At 66.6% G+C, this 22,688-nt stretch overlaps 1 protein-coding gene across 1 annotated transcript; it reads left to right on the plus strand.

Moving 5' to 3' along the window:
• Positions 1-939: 939 nt before the first annotated feature.
• CACNA1F (calcium voltage-gated channel subunit alpha1 F) lies at positions 940-22,630 on the plus strand (the record flags this gene model as incomplete). Its single annotated transcript, XM_082300279.1, has 46 exons — positions 940-967; positions 1,578-1,824; positions 2,117-2,222; positions 3,226-3,365; positions 3,436-3,578; positions 3,653-3,805; positions 5,257-5,453; positions 5,638-5,741; positions 5,822-5,982; positions 6,065-6,148; positions 6,632-6,719; positions 7,234-7,260; positions 7,733-7,893; positions 8,845-9,070; positions 9,838-10,045; positions 10,469-10,589; positions 11,093-11,174; positions 11,299-11,353; positions 11,459-11,513; positions 12,214-12,346; positions 12,805-12,934; positions 13,194-13,253; positions 13,677-13,783; positions 14,016-14,103; positions 14,721-14,828; positions 14,941-14,993; positions 15,499-15,645; positions 15,717-15,918; positions 16,648-16,806; positions 16,888-17,244; positions 17,502-17,630; positions 17,716-17,781; positions 17,900-17,991; positions 18,538-18,697; positions 18,876-19,003; positions 19,081-19,177; positions 19,266-19,368; positions 19,458-19,559; positions 19,633-19,763; positions 19,842-19,952; positions 20,343-20,479; positions 20,561-20,701; positions 21,003-21,145; positions 21,599-21,711; positions 21,792-22,028; positions 22,391-22,630. 46 exons carry the CDS (start codon positions 940-942, stop codon positions 22,628-22,630), a joined length of 6,060 nt encoding a protein of 2,019 aa, XP_082156405.1.
• Between the last annotated feature and the right edge of the window lie 58 nt (positions 22,631-22,688).

The raw sequence follows: 22,688 nt of genomic DNA on the forward strand, positions 1-22,688 counted from the left end.
GTCCCTGGGCTAAGTCCAAACTTCAAGACTGGTTTGAGCTAGTTTTAGGTTAAAAACAGGATGTCTGGTCAAGATTCCTTCCCCTTTATCAATAGTCTCCTATCTTCTCATCCTGCTTTGGTAGGCACAGTAAGTGTTGGGCAAGAGGGATGCATCGCTTCTGACAAAGAACTTCTCAGTAAATCATTTAACCTCTGCTTCCCCATTCCCCTGACTCAATGGGTTTGAGGGTTTGTTCTGACCTGAACAATTCTGTCATTCCGTGGAAGTGGCACCTGCAGGGTCTGAGGGGGAAACGGCGCCTGTTTGGGGACACTGACACCCGCGGGATGTGAGGGGAGCAGTGGTGGCAGCGCGTCCCTCACACGCCTGTTCCCGACCCCTCATGGGTGTGACCCCGACCCCTCACTCTGTCCCCAGCCCCGGGTGTGACCCCGACCCCTCACTCTGTTCCCAGCCCCGGGTGTGACCCCGACCCCTCACTCTGTCCCCAGCCCCTCACACGGGTGTGACCCCGACCCCTCACTCTGTCCCCGACCCCTCACTCTGTCCCCAGCCCCTCACTCCCAATCCCGACCTCTCCCACGCGTGTTCCCGGACACGTGGGCAGTGCTGCCCCCTCACCCCCCCCCCCGTTAATCCCCGTTAATCCCTGGCAGGGACGAGCAGGGACGAGCCCTGGGGAGGCCTTGGAGAGACCCCGGTGCCCACAGACTCCCCAAACCCCCCTAAGCACCCCTGAACCCCCCTAAACACCCCTGACCCCCCCTGACCCCCCCCCAATCCATCCTCTCGATGCTCCCAAACCCCAACAGACCCCACAAATCCCCGTGAAAGTCCGTTGGACCACCCTCCCCCCTTCCTAGGATACCCCAAACCCTCCCAAACACCCCCAGAGGTGCCCCCAACCCTCCAGAAACACCCCCAAACCCCCCCACCATGTCGGAGTCAGAGGAGAACGGAGAGGGTGAGTCTGGGGGGGGCCTGGGTGGGCCTTGGGTAAAAGTGAGGATTCAAGGGGGGGGTCCCTGAGGGCTTGGGGGGTGCCCGAGTGTCCTGGGGGGGGGCCTGGTCTATGGGATGGGGGTTTAGGGATGGTCACTGTGTGTCTGGGGGTCCCGGCATTGGAAGGGTTTGCAGGGTAGGGGGTCCAGGAAGATTTCGAGGTCCAGAGGGCTTGGGGGTGTCCAGGAAGGTTTGGGGGGTCCAGGAGGGCTTGAGGGGTTTCAGGAGGGGTTGGGGGTGTCCAGGAAGGTTTGGGGGGGGCTCAATGGGATGTGGGTGTTCAGGGGTGGTCACTGTGTGTCCAAGCGGTCCCAGGCTTGGAGGGAGTTGGGGGGATGTCCAGGAAGATTTGGGGGGCATCCGGGAGGAATTCGGGGGGGACAGGAGGGATTTGGGGGATCCAGGAGGACTTGGAGGGGTTTCTGCTCTATGGGATTGGGGTGTTCAGGCGTGGTCCCTGTTTGTCTGGGGTGCCCCAGGCTCCTGGGGGGGGGGCAGGAGGGTTTGTGGGGATCCCGAAAGGTTTGGGGGGGGTTCCCTACCCACTCCTGACCCCCCGTTCCCCTCCCCAGGCCGCCCCAAGGAGCTGCCCCCCTTGGCCGAGGCCATGGGGCAGCCCCTGGGCTGGGGGTCCAGCGACGGCGCCGGGGGGGGGGCGGGCGGGGGGACCCCCCCGGGGCAGCGGCAGCGCCGCCCCCCCCACCCCAAGCACAAGGGCCAGGGGGGCACTGGGGGCGTCCATCGCTCCCCCCGTGCCCTCTTCTGCCTCCGCCTCAACAACCCCATCCGCCGGGCGGCCATCAGCATCGTGGAGTGGAAGTGAGTGGGGGGCTCGGGGGGTCTGGGGGGGGGGCACCATCAGCATCGTGGAGTGGAAGTGAGTGGGGGGCTCGGGGGGTCTGGGGGGGCACCATCAGCATCGTGGAGTGGAAGTGAGTGGGGGGCTCGGGGGGTTGGGGGGGCACCATCAGCATCGTGGAGTGGAAGTGAGTGGGGGGCTCGGGGGGTCTGGGGGGGCACCATCAGCATCGTGGAGTGGAAGTGAGTGGGGGGCTCGGGGGGTTGGAGGGCCTTGGGGACCCCCCCCACCTGCTGCCCCCCTTCCCCCCAGGCCCTTCGACATCCTCATCCTCGCCACCATCTTCGCCAACTGCGTGGCCCTGGGGGTCTACATCCCCTTCCCCGAGGATGACTCCAACGCCTCCAACCACAACCTGGTGAGAGCCCCCAGACCCCCAGAAAGGGGGGAGGCCCCCCCCCCCCCACTCACCGGTCCCAGTTGGGTGCTGGGAGAACGCTGGGAAAGGGGGGTTCCACCCCAGCACTGGGATCCACCCGGGACTGGGCTGGGGGGTGGGGGGTGACACTTTGGGGGGTCTGGAGGCGCCGGGGGTGGCACTGTGGGGTGTCGGGGGCTGTGGGGACAGGGGGGTCCCTGTGTCACACGTGTCCCTTGGCACACGCCCGTGCCGCTGCCTTAATCCGCTTTGCCGGCGCCGCGGGAGCCGCGGGGGCCTAATCCCGGCTGAGCCGCCCCAGTCACCCACAAAGGGGACACTGGGAGGGGGCTGGAGGGGGCCCAAATGTCCCTTGTCACCCCGAGGGAGGAGGCACTGGGGCAGGACCCCCCCCCCCCGAATATCTCTGTGCCTGGACACCCAAAGGGAGGGGACTCCGGGGGGGTGTCAGGGGTGTCCCCAAATGTCCCTGTCCTTGTCCATGGGCAAAGGGAAAGCTGAGGGGGTGCAGGGCCAGGGGAGGTCCCGAAGTGTTCCTGTCCCTTATACCCAGGGGAAGGGGACACTGGGAGGTGTGGGGGGCTGGTGGGGTTCCCGAGTGTCCTTGTCCCCAAAAGGAAGGGGATGCAGGGGGTTTCCCAAGTGTCTCTGTCTCTTGTCCCCAAAAAGGGACAAACGTCCCTGTCCCTTGTCCCTCAGGAGAAGGGGATGCTGGGAGGGGGATCCCCAAACATTCCCAACCCCAGGGGATGCTGGAAGGGGTCGGGGGGTCCCTGAGGGGTTTCAAATGTCCCTGATCCCCAGGGAAGGGGACACTGTGAGTGATGGGGGGCGGAGGTGTCCCGGAATGTCCTCCTGGAGAAGGGGTCAGGGTGTCAGGGTAGGGGGGTCCCCAAAAGGGGAAGGGGACACTGGGCGGGGCTGGTGACCCTGTGCGCCCCTGGAGCAGGGGGTGCTGACCCCGCCCGCCGTGCCCCCCCAGGAGCAGGTGGAGTACGTGTTCCTCATCATCTTCACGGTGGAGACGTTCCTGAAGATCATCGCCTACGGGCTGGTGCTGCACCCCAGCGCCTACATCCGCAACGGCTGGAACCTGCTCGACTTCGTCATCGTCATCGTGGGGTGAGGGGGGTTCCAGGGACGGGGACAGCGGGGAGGGGATGGAGCTGTGTGACCCCCGGTGTCCCCCCAGGCTGTTCAGCGTGATCCTGGAGCAGGTGTCCCACAAGCCGGGCGATGCCCACCACATGAGCGGGAAGCCGGGCGGCTTCGATGTCAAGGCCCTGCGCGCCTTCCGCGTGCTGCGGCCGCTGCGCCTCGTCTCCGGCGTCCCCAGTGAGACCCCGGGGGGAGCGGGGGGGTTGGGGGTCACCCCAGCCTCCTGCCAACCCCTCCCCGTGCCCCCCCAGGCCTCCACATCGTGCTCAACTCCATCATGAAGGCAATGGTGCCGCTGCTGCACATCGCGCTGCTCGTGCTCTTCGTCATCATCATCTACGCCATCATCGGCCTCGAGCTCTTCATCGGCCGCATGCACAAGACCTGCTTCTTCATCGGCTCGGGTAGGGCCGGGGGTCACCCTCCTGCTTCTTCATCGGCTCGGGTAGGGCCGGGGGTCACCCTCCTGCTTCTTCATCGGCTCGGGTAGGGCCGGGGGTCACCCTCCTGCTTCTTCATCGGCTCGGGTAGGGCCGGGGGGTCACCCTGCGTGTCCCCCCAGCCCCGGGATGCCCCCAGCGTCAGGGACTCCCCAGGAGTCCCTCAGTGCTCTCAGGTGCCCCAGCCCAGGGATGGGGATTCCCCAGGGACACCCCACACTGAGACCCCCCCCCCTGAATTCCCTGAGGACCCTCCCAGCAATGAGGGTTCCCCCCAGGGACATCCCAGCAGGGTTCTGGGCTCCTTAACACACTGAGACCCCCTTAAAGCCCCTGAGACCCCCCCAGCACTGAGGATCCCCCAGGGACACCCCACACTGAGACCCCCCCCTAAATTCCCTGAGGACCCCCCCAGCAATGAGGTTCCCCCCCAGGGACACCCTTTAGCGGGGGGGGGGGGTCCCGGGTGCAGGGGAACCAGCTGGAGACACGATACGGACACCGATACGATTTGAGCATCGTGCTCCAGTTTTACTGTTTTCCTTACACCAAGTTATACTTTGCCAAGTTCACGCCCCTTTCCCATGAGAAAGCCTCTATGCAGCGGGGGAGCTGACCAGTGTGTACCTTTTCCCAAGGCTGTTCGAGGCTGCTGGCTGGCAGGTGCCTTGCAAGCCTGAGGCCCCGTCAGGGGTACTTCTGCAACAGCCCTGGGATGCCCAAGCTCTCCTGGGGTATCCTATGTCCCCGCTCCACAAGGAATTCCTCTACAACACCCCAGCAGGATTCTGGGCTCCTTAACACACTGAGACCCCCTTAAAGCCCCTGAGATCCCCCCAGCACTGAGGATCCGCCAGGGACACCCCACACTGAGACCCCCCCTAAATTCCCTGAGCACCCCTCCGGGAGACCCCAGCAGGGTTCTGGGCTCCTTAACACACTGAGATGCCCCTAAATTGCTGAGACCCCCTCCAGCCCAGGGACCAGGATCCCTCAGGGACACCCCACACTGAGACCTCCCTAAAGCCCCTGAGACCCCCCCCCAGCACTGAGGATCCCCCAGGGACACCCCACGCTGAGACCCCCCCTGAATTCCCTGAGACCCCCTCCAGCCCAGGGACCAGGATCCCTCAGGAACACCCCAGCAGGGTTCTAGGACTCCTTAAAACACCAAGACCCCCCTAAATTCCCTGAGCACCCCCCAGGACACCCCAGCAGGATTCTGGGGCTCCCAACACACCCCTGGGACAGTAACTCAGGGATGTGAGTTGTCAGGAGGGACAAGAGTGGGCAGTGGGGACAGGAGCTGTCAGTGGGCACAAGCGCCAGCAGCGGGGACCGGAGCCGTGTGAGGGCAGTGAGAGGGGACAGCCAGCCCGGAGCTGTCACCAGGGCCCGTTGTCTCCTGTCCCCAGACCTGGAGTCGGAGGACGATCCCTCTCCCTGCGCCTTCTCGGGGCACGGCCGCGCCTGCCTGCAGAACAACACCGAGTGCCGGGGCCGCTGGGAGGGCCCCAACGGCGGCATCACCAACTTCGACAACTTCTTCTTCGCCATGCTCACCGTGTTCCAGTGCATCACCATGGAGGGCTGGACCGATGTGCTGTACTGGGTGAGACCCCCGAGCCCCCCGAATCCTCATCACCCCTCCCTGAGCTCCCCCAAATCCTCACACACATCCCTGAGCCCCCCAAACCTCGACAGGGCAAACCCCCAAACCTCTCTGCTGGGTGTTCCTGGCCTCACCTGAGGAGGGATTTGGGGTCCCCCCCATCACCCCAAATCTCTCCCCACAGATGCAGGATGCGATGGGCCACGAGCTGCCCTGGATTTACTTCGTCAGCCTCGTCATCTTCGGCTCCTTCTTCGTCCTCAACCTGGTGCTGGGGGTGCTGAGCGGGTGAGGAGCCCTCAGTGGAATCAACAGTGGGGCAGGAGCCATGTCCTTGGCATGTTTGGGGTCACGCCTGTCCCCCCCAGGGAATTCTCCAAGGAGCGAGAGAAGGCCAAGGCCCGCGGGGACTTCCAGAAGCTGCGGGAGAAGCAGCAGCTGGAGGAGGACCTGCGGGGCTACATGGACTGGATCACCCAGGCCGAGGACCTGGAGGGCGACGAGGAAGAGGGGGAGCACGAGAAGCACCGTGAGTGGGGCTGAGGGGCAGCTACGGGGGGCCTGCCAAGTCCTGAGCCCCCCAAAGCTCCGTGACCCCCCCTTTCCCCCAGGCCTGACCGCCGAGGACCTGATGGGGAAGCGGAAGCCGCGGCTGAAGTGGCTGCGCCACGCAAGTCACTCCACCGACACCCACGGTACCCCCGGGGCACCCCAAATCCCCCAGAACGGGGCACCCCAAATTCCCTGAACCCCCGGGGCACCCCAAATTCCCTGAATACAGATATCCCAAAGTCTCTGAACCCGGGCACCCCGAATTCCCTGGACCTGGGCACCCCAAATTCCCTGAACCCCCAGGGTACCCCAAACCCCCCAGAGCCGGGCAACCTGAACTCCCTGGACTGGGCATCCCCAAATTCCCTGAACCTGGGCATCCCAAATCCCCGGGACCTGGGCACCCCAAATTGTCTGAACCCGGGCACCCCAAATTCCCTGGACCTGGGCACCCTGAATTCCCTAAACCCAGACACCCCAAATTACCTGAACACCCCAAATTCTCTGAACCTGGGCACACTGAATTCCCTGGGCTGGGCACCCTCAAATTCGCTGAACCCAGACATCCCAAACCGCCCGGTCCCGGTGCCCCCAAAGCCCCGGGCTGACCTGTGCCCCCACCCCAGCGAGCCTCCCGGGCAGCGAGACCACCTCGGTGAACACGGAGACCGTGGGGGAGGAGGAGGCACCGCCGACCGCCTGCGACCGCTGCCTGTGAGCCCAGCGGGGCACGGGACCCCCGGCTCTGCCAGGGCCCTCGGGATCCCCCCACAGCCCCAGGGACACCCCACAGATCCCCACGACACCCCACGGATCCCCGGGACCCCTCTAGGACCCCCAAACCCGACACCTACAGCACCTGAGAACAATTTGGGACCCTCCTATAGCTCCCTGATAGGCCCCAATACCACCCATAGCACGAGGGACCCCGCCCCAGATGCCCCCTGAGACCCCAGAACTGACCCCCCACAGCACCTCAAAGCCCTCTGGGACCCCTCCATAGCCCCAAGGTCCCCCCATACTCCCCTAGGACCCCAAAACTGACCCCAGCACCCCTGTGACCACCCCCAGGTATCTCAAACCCCCCCCCCCAGCCCCAGAGATCTTCTAAGCCTCCCCACCCAAATCTGACCCAGCACCCCTATAAAGCCCCCCCAGATATCCCCCCGTGGCCAAGGGACTCCCTCAAAATCCCCACGTTTTGGGGTAACTGTTTTTCTCTCTCCAGGGGCAAAATTGCAAAGACCAAATTCTGGTGAGTGGGGAGAAGAAGGGGGGGGGGGATGGAAAAAAAGAGGGGGGGGCGGCACTGGGGCCCCCGTAAAGCCTCCCAACCCCTCCCACCTGACGGGATCTCTCTCACCCCCCCACCTCCCCTCTGTCCCCAAAATCTTCCACCCCCTCCCACTGCCCCGTACCCCCAATTCCTCCACGTTCCCCAAAACACCCCCTCGACCTCCTCTACCCCAAATTCCCCCAAATCCCCCCTCGACCCCTCATGTCCCTCCAACTCGAACACCCTTCACCTCCTCGCACATGACGGGGGGGGTGTCTCTGTCACTCTCCCACCTCCTCTGTGTCCCCAAAATCCCCCCGCCTCCACCCCAAACCCTCCCTGTCGCCCCCAAACCCCACCGCTGCCCCCCAAACCCCCCTGTCGCCCCCAAACTCCACCGCTGCCCCCCAAACCCCACCGCTGCCCCCCAAACCCCACCGCTGCCCCCCAGCCGCCGCCTGCGCCGCCTGAACCGCCTGTGGCGCCGGCGCTGCCGCGCGGCCGTGAAGTCCGTGTCGTTCTACTGGACCGTGCTGCTGCTCGTGTTCCTCAACACGCTGACCATCGCCTCCGAGCACCACGGGCAGCCGCCCTGGCTCACCGAGACACAGGGTACGGCCCCGGCACCCCCCGGGGACCCCCAAACCCTCCAGTGCCTCTCAAACGTCCTAGTGCCCCCCAAACCCCCCGGTACCCCTCGACACCCTCCAGTGCCCCCCAAACCCCCCAGTGCCTCCCAAACCCTCCAGTGCCCCCCAAACCCCCCGTGCCTCCCAAACCCCCCGGTACTCCCCGACACCCTCCAGTGCCCCCCAAATCCCCAGCGCCCCCCAAACCCCCAGGTAACCCCCGACACCCTCCAGTGCTCCCCAAACCCCCCAGTGCCTCTCAAACTTCCCAGTGCCCCCCAAAGCCTCCAGTGCCCCCCAACACCCTCCAGTGCCCCCCAACACCCTCCAGTGCCTCTCAAGCCTTCTAGTGCCCCCCAAATCCCCCGGTACTCCCTGACACCCTCCAGCGCCACCTGGACACCCTCCAGCGCCCCCCGAACCCCCCGGTAACTCCCGACACCTCCCAGTACGCCCCAACACTCTTCAGCGCCCCCCGAACCCCCAGCGCCCTCCAAACCCCCCGGTAACCCCCGACACCTCCCAGTGCCCCCCAAAGCCTCCAGTGCACCCCAAACCCCCGGTACCCCCCGACACCCTCCAGTGCCCCCCGAACCCCCAGCGCCACCCAAACCCCCAGGTAACCCCCGACACCCTCCAGTGCTCCCCAAACCCCCCAGTGCCTCTCAAACTTCCCAGTGCCCCCCAAAGCCTCCAGTGCACCCCAAACCCCCAGCGCCCTCCAAACCCCTCAACACCCCCCAGGGCCTCCCAAACCTCCCAGTGCTCCCCAAACCCCCCGATGCCCCCCGACACCCTCCTGCCATCCCCCGGTGCTCCCCGACTCCCCCAGAGCTCGGGGGCCCGTCCTGCTCGTGGTGTTTCCCCACCACCCTCCAGGAGTGACCCTCGCCCGGGCGGTCACTCGGCTCTGTCCCCCCGGTGACCCCCGCAGCGTACGCGAACAAGGCGCTGCTGTCGCTGTTCGCCGCCGAGATGCTGCTGAAGCTCTACGCGCTGGGCCCCTCGTGCTACTTCGCGAGCTTCTTCAACCGCTTCGACTGCTTCGTGGTGTGCGGCGGCGTGCTGGAGACCGCGCTGGTGGAGCGCGGGGCCATGGAGCCGCTCGGCATCTCCGTGCTGCGCTGCGTGCGCCTGCTGCGCGTCTTCAAGGTCACCCGGTGAGGGGCACCGCGGGGACAGCGCAGTGCCCCAGCACCGCAGAGTCCCAGCAGCGGGACACCCCAGTGCCCCAGCACCGCAATGACCCAACACTGGGACACCCCAGTGCCCCAGCACTGCAATGACCCAACACTGGGACACCCCAACACTGCGGCACCTCAATGTCCCAGCACCCCAATGCCCCAAAGCTGGGACACCCCAACACCACAGCACCTCAATGCTCCAACACCGGGACACCCCAGTGCCCCAGCACTGCAATGACCCAACACTGGGACACCCCAACACCACAACACCCCAGTGCCCCAGCACCTCAATGACCCAGCACCGGGACACCCCAACACTGGGACACCCCAACACTGCGGCACTGCAGTGTCCCAGCACCCCAATGCCCCAAAGCTGGGACACCCCAACACCACAGCACCCCAATGCTCCAACACCGGGACACCCAAGCGCTGCAGCTCTCCAATGCCCCAGCACCCCAATGCCCCAGCACCCCGATGCCCCAGCACCGCGATGCCCCAAATCCACCACACCCCGATGTCCCAAGGCAGCGATGTCCTGATGCTGTGATGTCCCAAATTGGTGACACCCCAGTGCTGCAACACCCCCCACCACTGGCTGTTGGCTCTGCACTGGCCATCCAGCCCTTCCCAGTGCTCCCAGTGCTCCCAGTAACCTCAGTCCCTGGGCCAGTTCCACCAGGTGTTGGCTCTGCACTGTCCATCCAGCCCTTCCCAGTGCTCCCAGTAACCCCCGGGTCCCACAGGCACTGGGCGTCGCTGAGCAACCTGGTGGGGTCGCTGCTGAACTCCATGAAATCCATCGCCTCGCTGCTGCTGCTGCTCTTCCTCTTCATCATCATCTTCGCGCTCCTGGGCATGCAGCTCTTCGGGGGCCGCTTCAGCTTCGACGAGACCCAGACCAAGCGCAGCACCTTCGACACCTTCCCGCAGGCCCTGCTCACCGTGTTCCAGGTACCCCGAGACCTGGGGGGAACCTCAAATCCCACGGGGAGACCCCAAAACCTGCAGGGGGTCCCTGAAACCCGTGGGAGGCTCTGAAGGTTGTGGGGAGAACCCCAAAATGCATGGGGGACCCTAAACCTGTGAGGAGACTCCGAAACTGTGGGGAACCCCAGAATCTGTGGGAGGCCCTGAAAGCTGTGAGAGATCCCAGCACCTGAGGGGGGCCTTGAAATCTCGTGGCTCCCCTAAACCTGTGAGGAGACCCCAAAACCCACGAGCCTCCCTCAAACCATCCCATCACCACCCTGTAGCCGCTCCAGGGCGATGCTGCGCACTCAGAACAGGGAGGCAGCGGTGTACTGGGAGCACTGGTGGGGGTGGCACTGAGGTTTTGGGGTGCCCCTGGTGTTTGGGGACCCCCAAACCCCGCAGATCCTGACGGGGGAGGACTGGAATGCGGTGATGTACGACGGGATCATGGCCTACGGTGGCCCCGTGTTCCCCGGGATGCTCGTCTGCGTCTACTTCGTCATCCTCTTCATCTGCGGCAACTGTGCGTGGGCACTGGGGGCGCTGGGAGCACTGGGACAGACTGGGAGCACTGGGGGCACTGGGAGCACTGGAAGCACTGGGAGAACTGGGGGGACTGGGAGCACTGGGAGCACTGGGGGTGCTGGGACAGACTGGGCGCACTGGAGGCACTGGGAGGACTGGGAGCACTGGGAGCTCCGGGGGCACTGGGGGGACTGGGAGCACTGGAAGCACTGGGAGAACTGGGGGGACTGGGAGCACTGGAAGCACTGGGAGGCAGTGGGAGCACTGGGGCCACTGGGAGAACTGGGGGGACTGGGAGCACTGGGAGCAGGGAACTGGGGAACTGGGAATAGGTCAAAGGGTAACTGGGGAGCTGGGGTAGGACACAGCGGGGTTGGGAATAAGAAAGGGGGAGTGGGGGCACTGGGAGGATGTTGGGGGATGCTGGAAGGATACTGGGAGGATACTGGGAGGATACTGGGAGGATACTGGGAGCACTGGTGAGCCCTTTCCTCCCCTCAGACATCCTCCTCAACGTCTTCTTGGCCATCGCCGTGGACAACCTGGCGGACGGTGACAACATCAACTCGGGGGGGGACAAGAAGTGAGCCCGGACCCCTGGGGCCCTTTTGGGGGTGACGAGGGGGGGGGCACCCAGCCCCCGGGTCCCCTGGGGGGTACCCGACCCCCGGGACCCCTTGGCTGAGCCCCCCTTTCCCCCCACCCAGGGACAAGGCCGGGGAGGCGGAAGCAGGGACAGACAGCCAGGACGTGGTGGTGAAGGTGAGGGGGGGTCCCGGGGGCTGGGTGTGACTGGGGGGTCCTGGCGGGGTCCCTCCCTCCCCCTCGAGCGTGCACGGCCCCCACCCCTCCCCCTCCCCTGCCCAGGTTGAGGGGGATCAGCCCGAGGAGGAAGAGGAGGAGGAGGAAGGGAGTGAGGAAGGTGAGTGCCACCTGCGCAGACATCAGGGGGCACTGGGGGGTGGCAGTGCCCTGATGTGGGGGTCCCTGGAAGGGGGGGGGGGTGACAGTCCTTGAACATCAGGGTCCCGGGGACGGTGACAGTGACGTGACATGGGGTCCCCTGAGGGGGGTGGCAGTGCCCTGATGTGGGGGTCCCTGGGGAGGTGACAGTGGCGGGACATGGAGGGGCCCTGGGGGATGACAGTCCTTGAACATGGGGGGGTCCCTGGGGAGGTGACAGGGACATGACATGGGAGTCCTGAAAGGGGGTGACACTGCCTGGACAAGGGAGGGTCCCTGGGGGGAGGGGGTGACACTGCCCGGACCCGGGGGGTCCCTGGGGGGGGTGGGTGTGACACTGCCTGGACACGGGGGGGTCCCTGGGGGGGGTGGGTGTGACACTGCCCGGACACGGGGGGGTCCCTGGGGGGGGAGGGTGTGACACTGCCCGGACCCGGGGGGTCCCTGGGGGGGGTGGGTGTGACACTGCCTGGACACGGGGGGGTCCCTGGGGGGGGTGGGTGTGACACTGCCCGGACACGGGGGGGTCCCTGGGGGTGGGTGTGACACTGCCTGGACACGGGGCGGGTCCCTGGGGTGGGTGTGACACTGCTCGGACACGGGCGGGTCCTTGAGGGGGGGTTGGTGTGACACTGCCCGGACACGGGGGTCCCTCGCAGGTGATGAGGAGGCCGGGGGGGAGGGTGACAGACTGGGGAGGGCCCGGCTGGAGTCCCTGGAGGAGCCCCCCAAGCCCAAGGTGACCCCGATTCCCGAGGGCAGCGCCTTCTTCCTGCTGAGCAGCACCAACCCGTGAGTGGCACTGGGGGCACTGGGAGCACTGGTGCTTGAGGCCCTGAGAATAATGGGAGACTGGGGACATAAACTGGAGGGACTGGGAGCACTGGGACTGGACGGCTGGGAGCACTGGGATTGAAACTGAGAGCACTGGGACTGGGGACATAAAGAACAATGTGGCACTGGGGACAAACTGGAAGCGCTGGGAGCACTGGGGCTGTGAGCACTGAGGGACTGGGAGCACTGGAGACACTAAGAGGAATGCTGGCACTGGGAGCACTGGGGCTGGAGGGCTGGGGCACTGGGAGTACTGGGAACATCGGCACTGACTGGAGGCCTGGAGGGGTTGGGAGCACTGGAGGGCTGGGGGGACTGGGAGCACTGCGAACACTGGGACTGGGGACACAAACTGGGGGGGACTGGGAGCACTGGGGGCACTGGGAGCACTGGGAGCTGACGTGTGCCCGGCGCAGGCTGCGGGTGAAGTGCCACGCCCTGATCAACCACCACATCTTCACCAACCTCATCCTCGTCTTCATCATCCTCAGCAGCGTCTCCCTGGCCGCGGAGGACCCCGTGCGCGCCCACTCGCCCCGCAACCACGTGGGCTACTGGGCACACTGGGCAAACTGGGAGGGACTGGGGGAACTGGGGGGATGTGGGGGGGAATTCACCCCGTAACCGCGTGGGACGCGGGATCCTCTCACCCGGAGTTGGGGGCAGAAATGGGGGGCCTGGGAAGGGCAAGGAGGGGTTGGGGGGGAATCTGGGAGTGTTTGGGGGGGTCCCGGGAGGTTGGGGGGGTCGGGGGGGTTTGAGAGGGGTCGGGGTCACCCCGTTGCCCCCTCCCCATCCCCCCCAGATCCTGGGCTACTTCGACTACGCCTTCACCTCCATCTTCACCGTGGAGATCTTGCTCAAGGTACGGGGGGGTCTGCGGGGTTTGGGGTTCCCAGGGTTTGGGGGGGATTCCCGGGGTTTGGGGTGTCCCCAGGGGTTCGGGAGGGGTTCCCGGGGTTTTGGAGGTGTTCCCAGGGTTTGGGGGGGGAGGATTCCTGGGGTTTGGGGTGTCCCAAGGGTTTTGTGAGGGGGTTCCTGGGGTTTGGGGGGGTTCCTCAGGGTTTGGGGTGTCCCCATTGACAGGGGGGGTCCCCCCGGTTTGGAGGGGTCCCCAGGGTTTTGGCAGGTTCCCAGGGTTTGGGGGGGTTCTCGGGGTTTTGGGGTTCCTCAGGGCTTGGGGGTGTTCCCCGGGTTTTGGGTGGGATCCCCAAGGTTTGGGGGGTTCCCGGGGTTCGGGGGGTCCCCAGGGACAGGGGGACAGCTCGAGGCTCACGGCCTCCCGCAGATGACCGTGTTCGGCGCCTTCCTGCACAAAGGCTCCTTCCTCCGCAACTGGTTCAACCTCCTGGACCTGCTGGTGGTCGGCGTCTCCCTCATCTCCTTCGGCATGCAGTGAGCTGGGGGCAACTGGGAGCACTGGGAGTGCTGCTGGGGGCACTGGGGGTCACTGGGAGGGGCTAGGCTTGACACTGGGGACACTGGGAGAGTATGAGGAATGTCACTGGGGGCACTGGGACCATTGCTGGGGATGCTAGAAAACAGTGGAAGTGCTGCTGGAGGCACTGGGGGTGTTACTGGGGGGCACTGGGGACCTTACTGGGACCACTGGTGTGTCCCCTGGCAGCTCCAGCGCTATCTCGGTGGTGAAGATCCTGCGGGTCCTGCGTGTCCTGCGACCACTGCGAGCCATCAACCGGGCCAAGGGCCTCAAGGTGGGCAACTGGGAGCACTGGGAGGCACTGGGGGCACTAGGAGCACTGGGAGGGGGCATCCTCCCAGCAGTGGCCACAGCGGGCTGGAGGCTGGGACACTGGCTGTACTGGTGGGACTGGGAGCACGGGGGCCCCAGCATGCTGTGCTGTTGGTGGCACAGGGGTCTCCATTGGCCCTGTGCCCCCGATGTCCCGAGGCAGCGGTGTCACAGGTGTCCCCAGCACACAGTGGTCTCGGTGTCCCACTTGTTCCCATGTCCCAATGTCCCACTGTCCTTGTTGTCCCCATGTCCTGTGTCCCCAGCATCCCTGTTGTCCCCATGTCCCAGTGACATCCCTGTCCCTGTCCCCTGCCCCAGTGACACTGTCCCTGTCCCTGTCCCCACCCCGTGGTGTCCCCCTGCCCCAGTGACATCCTTGTCCCTGCCCCAGTGACACTGTCCCTGTCCCTGTCCCCACCTCGTGGTGTCCCCCTGCCCCAGTGACATCCCTGTCCCTGTCCCTGCCCCAGTGACGCTGTCCCTGTCCCTGTCCCCACCTCGTGGTGTCCCCCTGCCCCAGTGACATCCCTGTCCCTGTCCCTGCCCCAGTGACGCTGTCCCTGTCCCTGTCCCCAGCACGTGGTGCAGTGCGTGTTCGTGGCCATCCGCACCATCGGGAACATCATGATCGTCACCACGCTGCTGCAGTTCATGTTCGCCTGCATCGGGGTGCAGCTCTTCAAGGTGGGGCCCTGACCCCGGGGGTGCCACCCCCCTGAGGGGTCCCCAAGCCCCCTGAGGGGTCCCCACCCCCCTGGGGAGCCGAGGGTGCCCCTGACCCCCCGACCCCCCCCAGGGCAAGTTCTACAGCTGCACTGATGAGGCCAAGCACACGCCGGGGGAGTGCAAGTGAGTGTCCCCCCAAAAACTGACCCCACACCCCAAACTGACCTCTACACCTCAGATCCTGACCCCGACCCGCCCCGCTGGTGTCCTCATGGTGTCCCACCCCCTCCTGGTGGCAGTGTCCCATTGGGGTCTCACCATCACTGTCCCCGCGTTGCCCCCACAGGGGATGTTCCCGCTGTAAGGGGTGGGGCCGTGTCCCACCCACAGGTGCCAGTGTCCCACTGGGGTCTCACACTGCTGTCCCTGTGACCCCGTAGTGTCCCTGTGGGATCCCGCTGTTGCTCCCTGTGGTGTCCCTGTGGCCCCCCTGTGGGATCCCGCTGTTGCTCCCTGTGGGATCCCGCTGTTGCTCCCTGTGGTGTCCCTGTGGCCCCCCTGTGGGATCCCGCTGTTGCTCCCTGTGGGATCCCGCTGTTGCTCCCTGTGGTGTCCCTGTGGCCCCCCAGTCAGTGGCAGTGTCCCAGGGGGGTGTCTCACCCTCGCTGTCCCGGTGTCCCTGTCCCAGGGGGACGTTCCTGGTGTACAAGGACGGGGATGTGTCCCACCCGTCGGTGCGGGAGCGCCTCTGGCTCAACAGCGACTTCAACTTCGACAACGTCCTGGCGGGGATGATGGCCCTGTTCACCGTGTCCACCTTCGAGGGGTGGCCCGCGTGAGTCCCGGGGCGGGCTCGGGGCCGCCGCCACCCCCGCGGGGACGCGCCCCAACCCCGTGTCCCCCCAGGCTGCTGTACAAGGCCATCGACGCCAACGCCGAGAACCAGGGGCCCATCTACAACTACCGTGTGGAGATCTCCATCTTCTTCATCGTCTACATCATCGTCATTGCCTTCTTCATGATGAACATCTTCGTGGGCTTCGTCATCATCACCTTCCGCGCGCAGGGCGAGAGCGAGTACCGCAACTGCGAGCTGGACAAAAACCAGGTACGGGGACACGGCCCCGCGGTGTCCCCTTGGCTCTGTGGTGTCCCCATGGCCTGGTGGTGTCCCCTTGGCTCTGTGGTGTCCGATGGCCCAGTGGTGTCCCCTTGGCTCTGTGATGTCCCCATGGCCCTGCAGTGTCACCGTGGCCCTGGGTGTCCCCATGGCCCTGGGTGTCCCCTTTGTTCTGTGATGTCCCCATGGCCCTGCGGTGTCACCGTGGCCCTGGGTGTCCCCTTGGCTCTGTGGTGTCCCCATGGCCCTGCGGTGTCCCCATGCCAGCCCCATGTCCCCACGGCAGCAGTGCAGGGGCAATCCGTGGTGTGGCAGGGCAGTGACAGTGTCCCCACAGTGTCCCCACAATGTCCCCACCATGTGCCCATGCCATCACCATGTTCCCACAGCAGCAGTGCAGAGTGGGGCAGCGGGGCGGCCCCATGGTGTCCCCATGGTGTCCCCATGCCATCAGGGTGTCCCTGCAGCCAGTGGCTGGTGAGGAAGCAGGGTGGCCGTGTCCCTGCAGTGTCCCTTTGCCGTCCCACTGTCCCCACAGTGGCAGTGTGTGGGGTGGCAGTGGGGTGGCCATGTCTGCATGCTATGCCCATGCTGTCCCCATGCTGTCCCCTGTCCCTGCAGCGGCATTGTGTGGGGTGGCCATGTCCCCATGCTGTCCCCTGTCCCTGCAGCGGCAGTGGGGTGGCCGTGTCCCCACGCTGTCCCCTGTCCCTGCAGCGGCAGTGTGTGGAGTACGCGCTGAAGGCGCAGCCGCTGCGCCGTTACATCCCCAAGAACCGCACCCAGTACCGCGTGTGGGCCATGGTCAACTCCACCGCCTTCGAGTACATCATGTTCGTCCTCATCCTGCTCAACACCATCGCGCTGGCTGTGCAGGTGGGGGGACACCTGGGGGACCGGGGGGGTCACAGAGGGAGGGGACAGTGCCAGACCCCCGTGTCCCCGTCCCCCCCCCAGCACTACGAGCAGTCGAAGCCCTTCAACTACGTGATGGACCTGCTCAACATGGTGTTCACGGGGCTCTTCACCGTGGAGATGGTGCTCAAGATCATCGCCTTCAAACCCCGGGTACGCCGGGGGGTGTCACACGGGGGGTCACACAAGGGGGGGTGTCACACACAAGGCAGGGGGTGTCACATACGGGGTGACACAAGGCAGGGGGTGTCACATGAGGGGTCACACAAGGGGAGGTCACAGGACAGAGGGTCCTCACCACCTCTCCTCCCCCAGCATTACTTCTGTGACGCCTGGAACACCTTTGACGCCCTCATCGTGGTGGGCAGCGTGGTGGACATTGCCGTCACTGAGGTCAACGTGAGTCGCCCTCCTCGTCCCCTGGCTCGGGGGAGGTTGGTGTTTTGGGGCAGTCCTGGATGTCTGGGTCTCTCCCCGTCCATGTCCTTATGTCCATCTGTCTGTCTCCATCGTCTCCATCATCTCCATCTCCGTCGTCACATCTGTCACAGAACGGGGGACACGTTGGTGAGGTACGGGGAGGTGTCCCCAGCCGAGGGATTTTTGGGGGGGGCTGTGCAGGGGTTTTGGGGTGCCCCTGACCCCCCTCCCCACAGAGCTCAGAGGACAGTTCCCGCATCTCCATCACCTTCTTCCGGCTCTTCCGCGTGATGCGGTTGGTGAAGCTGCTCTCCAAGGGCGAGGGCATCCGCACGCTGCTCTGGACCTTCGTCAAGTCCTTCCAGGTAGGATGGGGGGGACACGGTGGGGGACACAGGGGAGAGGGGGCATGGGGGGGACAGCACCCCCTCACCCCCCCTCTGTCCCCAGGCCCTGCCCTACGTCGCCCTGCTCATCGCCATGATCTTCTTCATCTACGCCGTCATCGGGATGCAGGTGAGGGCCCCGGGGAGCCCCCCAGGCCAGGGGGAGGTGAGGGGCTTGGGGGGGTGTGAGGGGCGTGGGGGGCGTGTCCTGTAAGCTCCCGGCCACCCAGGCCCCCCTGCCCCCCCAGACCTTCGGGAAGGTGGCGCTGCAGGACGGGACTCAGATCAACCGCAACAACAACTTTCAGACCTTCCCCCAAGCCGTGCTGCTGCTCTTCAGGTGGGGCCGGGGGGCCTGGGGGGGCTGGGGCGGTCCTGGGGGGACTCTGGGCTTCCCGTGGGACTGGGAGCTTCCTCTCAGTGAATCATGAAGGGGGGTTACAGGTGTGCCCCAGGGGTACAGGTGTGTCACGGGGGTACAGGTGTGCAGTGGGGGGGACACAGGTGTGCCATGGGGGTACAGGTGTGTTACAGGGGTACAGCTGTCCTGTGGGAGGGTACAGGTGTGTCACAGGGGGTACAGGTGTGCCATGGGGGTACAGGTGTGTCACAGGGGTACAGGTGTGTCACAGGGGGTACAGGTGTGCCATGGGGGTACAGGTGTGCCATGGGGGTACAAGTTCCAGGGGGGTACAGGTGTGCCATGGGGGTACAGGTGTGTCACAGGGGTACAGATGTGTCCCAGGGGTACAGGTGCGCCATGGGGGTACAAGTTCCATGGGGGTACAGGTGTGCCCCAGGGGTACAGGCATGTCCCAGGGGTACAGGTGTGTCACAGGGGGTACAGGTGTGCCCCAGGGATACAGGCATGTCCCGTGGGGTACAGGTGTGCCACGGGGGAGGCATGGCAGGAGATCATGCTGGCCAGCCTGCCGGGCAAGCGCTGTGACCCCGAGTCAGACGCAGGCCCGGGGGAGGAGTTCACCTGCGGCAGCAACTTCGCCATCGCCTACTTCATCAGCTTCTTCATGCTCTGCGCCTTCCTGGTGAGACACGGGGCCCTGCTCCACAGCCCTGCCCCACAGCCCCACAGCTCAACCCTGCCCCACAGCCCAGCCCTGTCCCACACCCTTGCCCCATAGTCCTCTGCCCCACAGCCCCACGGCCCTGCCCCACACCCCTCAGGAGTCCCTGGGGCATCCTGACTCCCCTTGACCCCCCCAGATCATCAACCTGTTCGTGGCTGTGATCATGGACAACTTCGATTACCTGACGCGTGACTGGTCCATCCTGGGCCCGCACCACCTGGACGAGTTCAAGCGCGTGTGGTCTGAGTACGACCCCGCCGCCAAGTGTGTAACTGTCCCCTTGTCCCCAGCCGAGGGGGCCGGGTGTCCGGACCACCCGTGACCCCCTGACCCCCCCCCAGGGGCCGCATCAAGCACTTGGACGTGGTGACGCTGCTGCGCCGGATCCAGCCCCCGCTGGGCTTTGGGAAGCTCTGCCCACACCGCGTGGCCTGCAAGGTCTGGGGGAGTTCCGGGGGGGTTTGGGGCGGTCCCATATCTGGGTTTGGAGCCACCCCGATTCATCCCCCTCCTGTCCCCTGCCCAGCGCCTGGTGGCCATGAACATGCCCCTCAACTCGGACGGGACGGTCACCTTCAATGCGACGCTCTTTGCTCTGGTCCGCACCTCCCTCAAGATCAAGACGGAAGGTTGGGAGCTGGGAGGGTCTGGGGGGGCCCAGGGGACAGCAGGGCATGACAATGGCTGTGTGTCCCCCTGCCATGTCCCCTCCCTGCAGGGAACCTGGACGTGGCCAACAAGGAGCTTCGTGCTGTGGTCAAGAAGATCTGGAAGAGGACAAAGCCGAAGCTGCTGGACGAGGTCATCCCCCCGCCCGAGGGTACGTGAGGGCCGTGTCCCCTTCCCTGTCCCCTCGGACCCCCAGCTGCCCTCTGACCGTCCGTGCTCCCCAGAGGAGGAGGTGACCGTCGGGAAGTTCTACGCCACCTTCCTGATCCAGGACTATTTCCGCAAGTTCCGGCGGCGGAAGGAGCGGGGGATGCTGGGCGCCAGCGCGGGCCCCAGCAACGAGTGTGCGCTGCAGGTGCGACCCCTGCCCGGGGCGGGGCTGGGGGTCCCAGGTGTCACCAGGTCACCCCCCTGACCCCCTGTGTCCCCCCAGGCCGGGCTGCAGACGCTGCAGGCGCTGGGCCCTGAGATGCGCCGGGCACTGAGTGACCTGGAGGGGGATGAGGGCGGGGACGCCCCTTCGGAGGAGCCACTCACCTACGCCGTGAGCCTCGCCCACCCTGGCCACGCCAGCGGCCACACCTGACCCATGGCCACACCTGACCCATGGCCGCGCCCACCCATGGCCAAAATCCACACCAAATAGCCACACCTGTCCCATGGTCGTACCCACTGGTCACACCTGCCCCAAATCCACACCAAATAGCCACACCTGTCCCATGGCCACGCCCACTGGTCACACCTGCCCCAAATCCACACCAAATAGCCACACCTGTCCCATGGCCACGCCCACTGGTCACACCTGCCCCAAACCCACACCAAATAGCCACACCTGTCCCATGGCCACGCCCAGCGGTCACACCTGCCCCAAACCCACACCGGCTGTCCCCACCTGTGCCGTGGCCGCGCCCACCGACCCCGCCTCTCTCCGCAGGCCCCCGAGACGCTCTACGGCTCCGCCCCCGGCTCCCCCCTGCTCGCGGAGCCGCCCCCCGCCTCCAGCCCCGCCCCCACCGAGGGGGAGGACCCCGCGCCCCCCTCCCACGGGGGAGGCCCCCGTCCCGGCGGCAGGTACGGGGGGGCTGGGGACACCCCGGCACGGGGCGGGGGTTCCCCGGGGAGGACGGGGGGTGCCCATGGCCCTGTGCCCAGGCGGCGCTCCGAGGGCGGGGACCAGGACGAGGAAGCCCCCGCTGAGGACGTGGAGGAGCCGGGAGGGGAGCCGGGGGACGTCAGCCACGACGAGGACCTGGAGAGCTCGGCACCGGCCCGACACCGCTGGGCCGGGGACAGGTACCGCGACCCCCGAGCCCCTGGGGAGGAGCCCCATCTGGAGGGGGTCCCGGCAGCTGGGGAGGGGGGTCCCGTCAGGCCCTGACGCTGTCCCCGTGCGAGGCTGCCGGGACCCCGGAAAGGCGGGGGGTGTGCGTGTAACTGGGGAGGGGGCACTGGGGAACCTGTGCCGGGAGGGGGGGGGGTGTTCCTGTCACCCCCTGGCCCCCCGCTCCCCCCACAGGCCGCTGGGTCCCTCCGCGCTGGGAGGCGTTCCAGGGGATGTTCCCAGCCTCCGACTGACCCGCCTTGTTCTCCCCAGGCCACCGGGACCCCCGCGCTGGGCGGCGGAGCTGCCCCGGGGGGGATCGCTGCCGCTGCCCCCCCGACACTTCGCCTTCGGCAGCGGCGCCCGCGAGGGGCAACAACTGAAACGGCGCCGGCTCCTGCCCCCCACCCCCGCGGGTACGGCGGGGCGGGGGGCAAAGGAGGGGCGGGGTCTCCAGTGAGACCCTCCGTGGTCGCACCCAGCAGCGCTGACCGAGCCCCCTCCGTAGCACGGGATGGTTCCCCGGTAGCCCAGGAAGGTCCCTGATAGGTGGGGGTGACCGCTCCCTGTTCCCCCAGGTGCCCCAGAGGGTCCCTAGAGCCGGGGGTGGCTCTGCCTTGTGCCTCCCGATAGCCCGCAGGGTCCCTGCCCGGTGCCCCAGAGGGTCCCTGGCTGAGGGGGCGACTCTGCCCGGTGCCCTGGAGCGTCTCCGGAGCCGGGACTCAATCTGCCCGAGCGTCCCGGGACGGGGGAGTTGACCCTGCCCGGTGCCCCCGGTAGCCCAGAGGGTCCCTGGCCAGGGTGGGTGACCCTGCCCGGTTTCCCGGAGGGCCCGTGGCCGGGGGCTGACCCTGCCCGCTGTCCCGCAGGCCGGAAGCCCTCGTTCACCATCCAGTGCCTGCGGCGCCAGGGCAGCTGCGAGGACGAGCCCATCCCGGGCACCTACAACCCGTCGGGCCCGCCCGGCCCGGCGCGGCCGCAGGTACTGCTGGAGGTGGGGGAGGCAGACGGGGGGGGGACACTGTCACAGTGTCACCCCGTACTGACCCCTCCCGCCCCCAGGGCTACGGCAGCTCCGAGACCTGGCGCCTGGGGGGCTCCTCGCACGCCTGGGCGGCCCCGGCCCGCGGGCACGTTCTGTACGCGCCGCTCATCCTGGTGGAGGGGGCTCCGGCGGGGGGCGCGGGGGGCAGCCTGCCCCCCCTCAACCGCTGGTTCCCCCCCGCGCCGCTGCGCCTGCGGCCCTGCGGGCCCCACGATGCCCTGGCCCGAGGCTCGGCCGACAGCCTGGTGGAGGCCGTGAGTGGGGGACACGGGGGGAACACGGGGGGGACACGGGGTGACACGGCTCGGGGACAGCCTGGTGAAGGCAGTGAGGAGGGACATGGAGGGAACATGGGGGGACACGGCTGAGCTGACAGCCTAGTGGAGGCCGTGAGTGCAGGGTGGGGCACGGGGGGGAGATGCTGGGGATGTGGGACAGAGACCTCACAGTCTGGTGGAGGCAGTGAGTGAGGGGGGAACACGTAAGGGGGACACTGGGGACAGGGAGGGGGGACACCCCAGGGCTTGGGCGACAGCCTGGTGGAGGCAGTAAGGAAGGGGACACAGGCACACCCCCGGTGCCGGTGCCAGCGCGTCCCCCTCGCCCCCTTCCCCAGGTGCTGATCTCGGAGGGGCTCGGGCTATTCGCCCGCGACCCCAAGTTCGTGGCCGTGGCCAAGCGCGAGATCGCGGACGCGTGCGACATGACGATGGACGAGATGGAGAGCGCGGCTGCCGACCTGCTCACCCGGCGCCGCGCACCGCCCGCGTCCGCCGTCTACAGCGACGAGGAGCCGCTGCGGCCGCCGGCAGAGGAGGAGCTGGCGGACGAGATGGGCTGGGCCGGCGGGGTCTAGAACCCGGCACCAGCACCGCGGGGGTGGGCGGGCAGAGTCTAGAACGCGGCACCGCGGG

Source organism: Coloeus monedula, assembly GCF_965178545.1.
Source record: "Coloeus monedula genome assembly, chromosome: 39".
In the NCBI taxonomy this organism is placed as follows: Eukaryota; Metazoa; Chordata; class Aves; order Passeriformes; family Corvidae; genus Coloeus; species Coloeus monedula.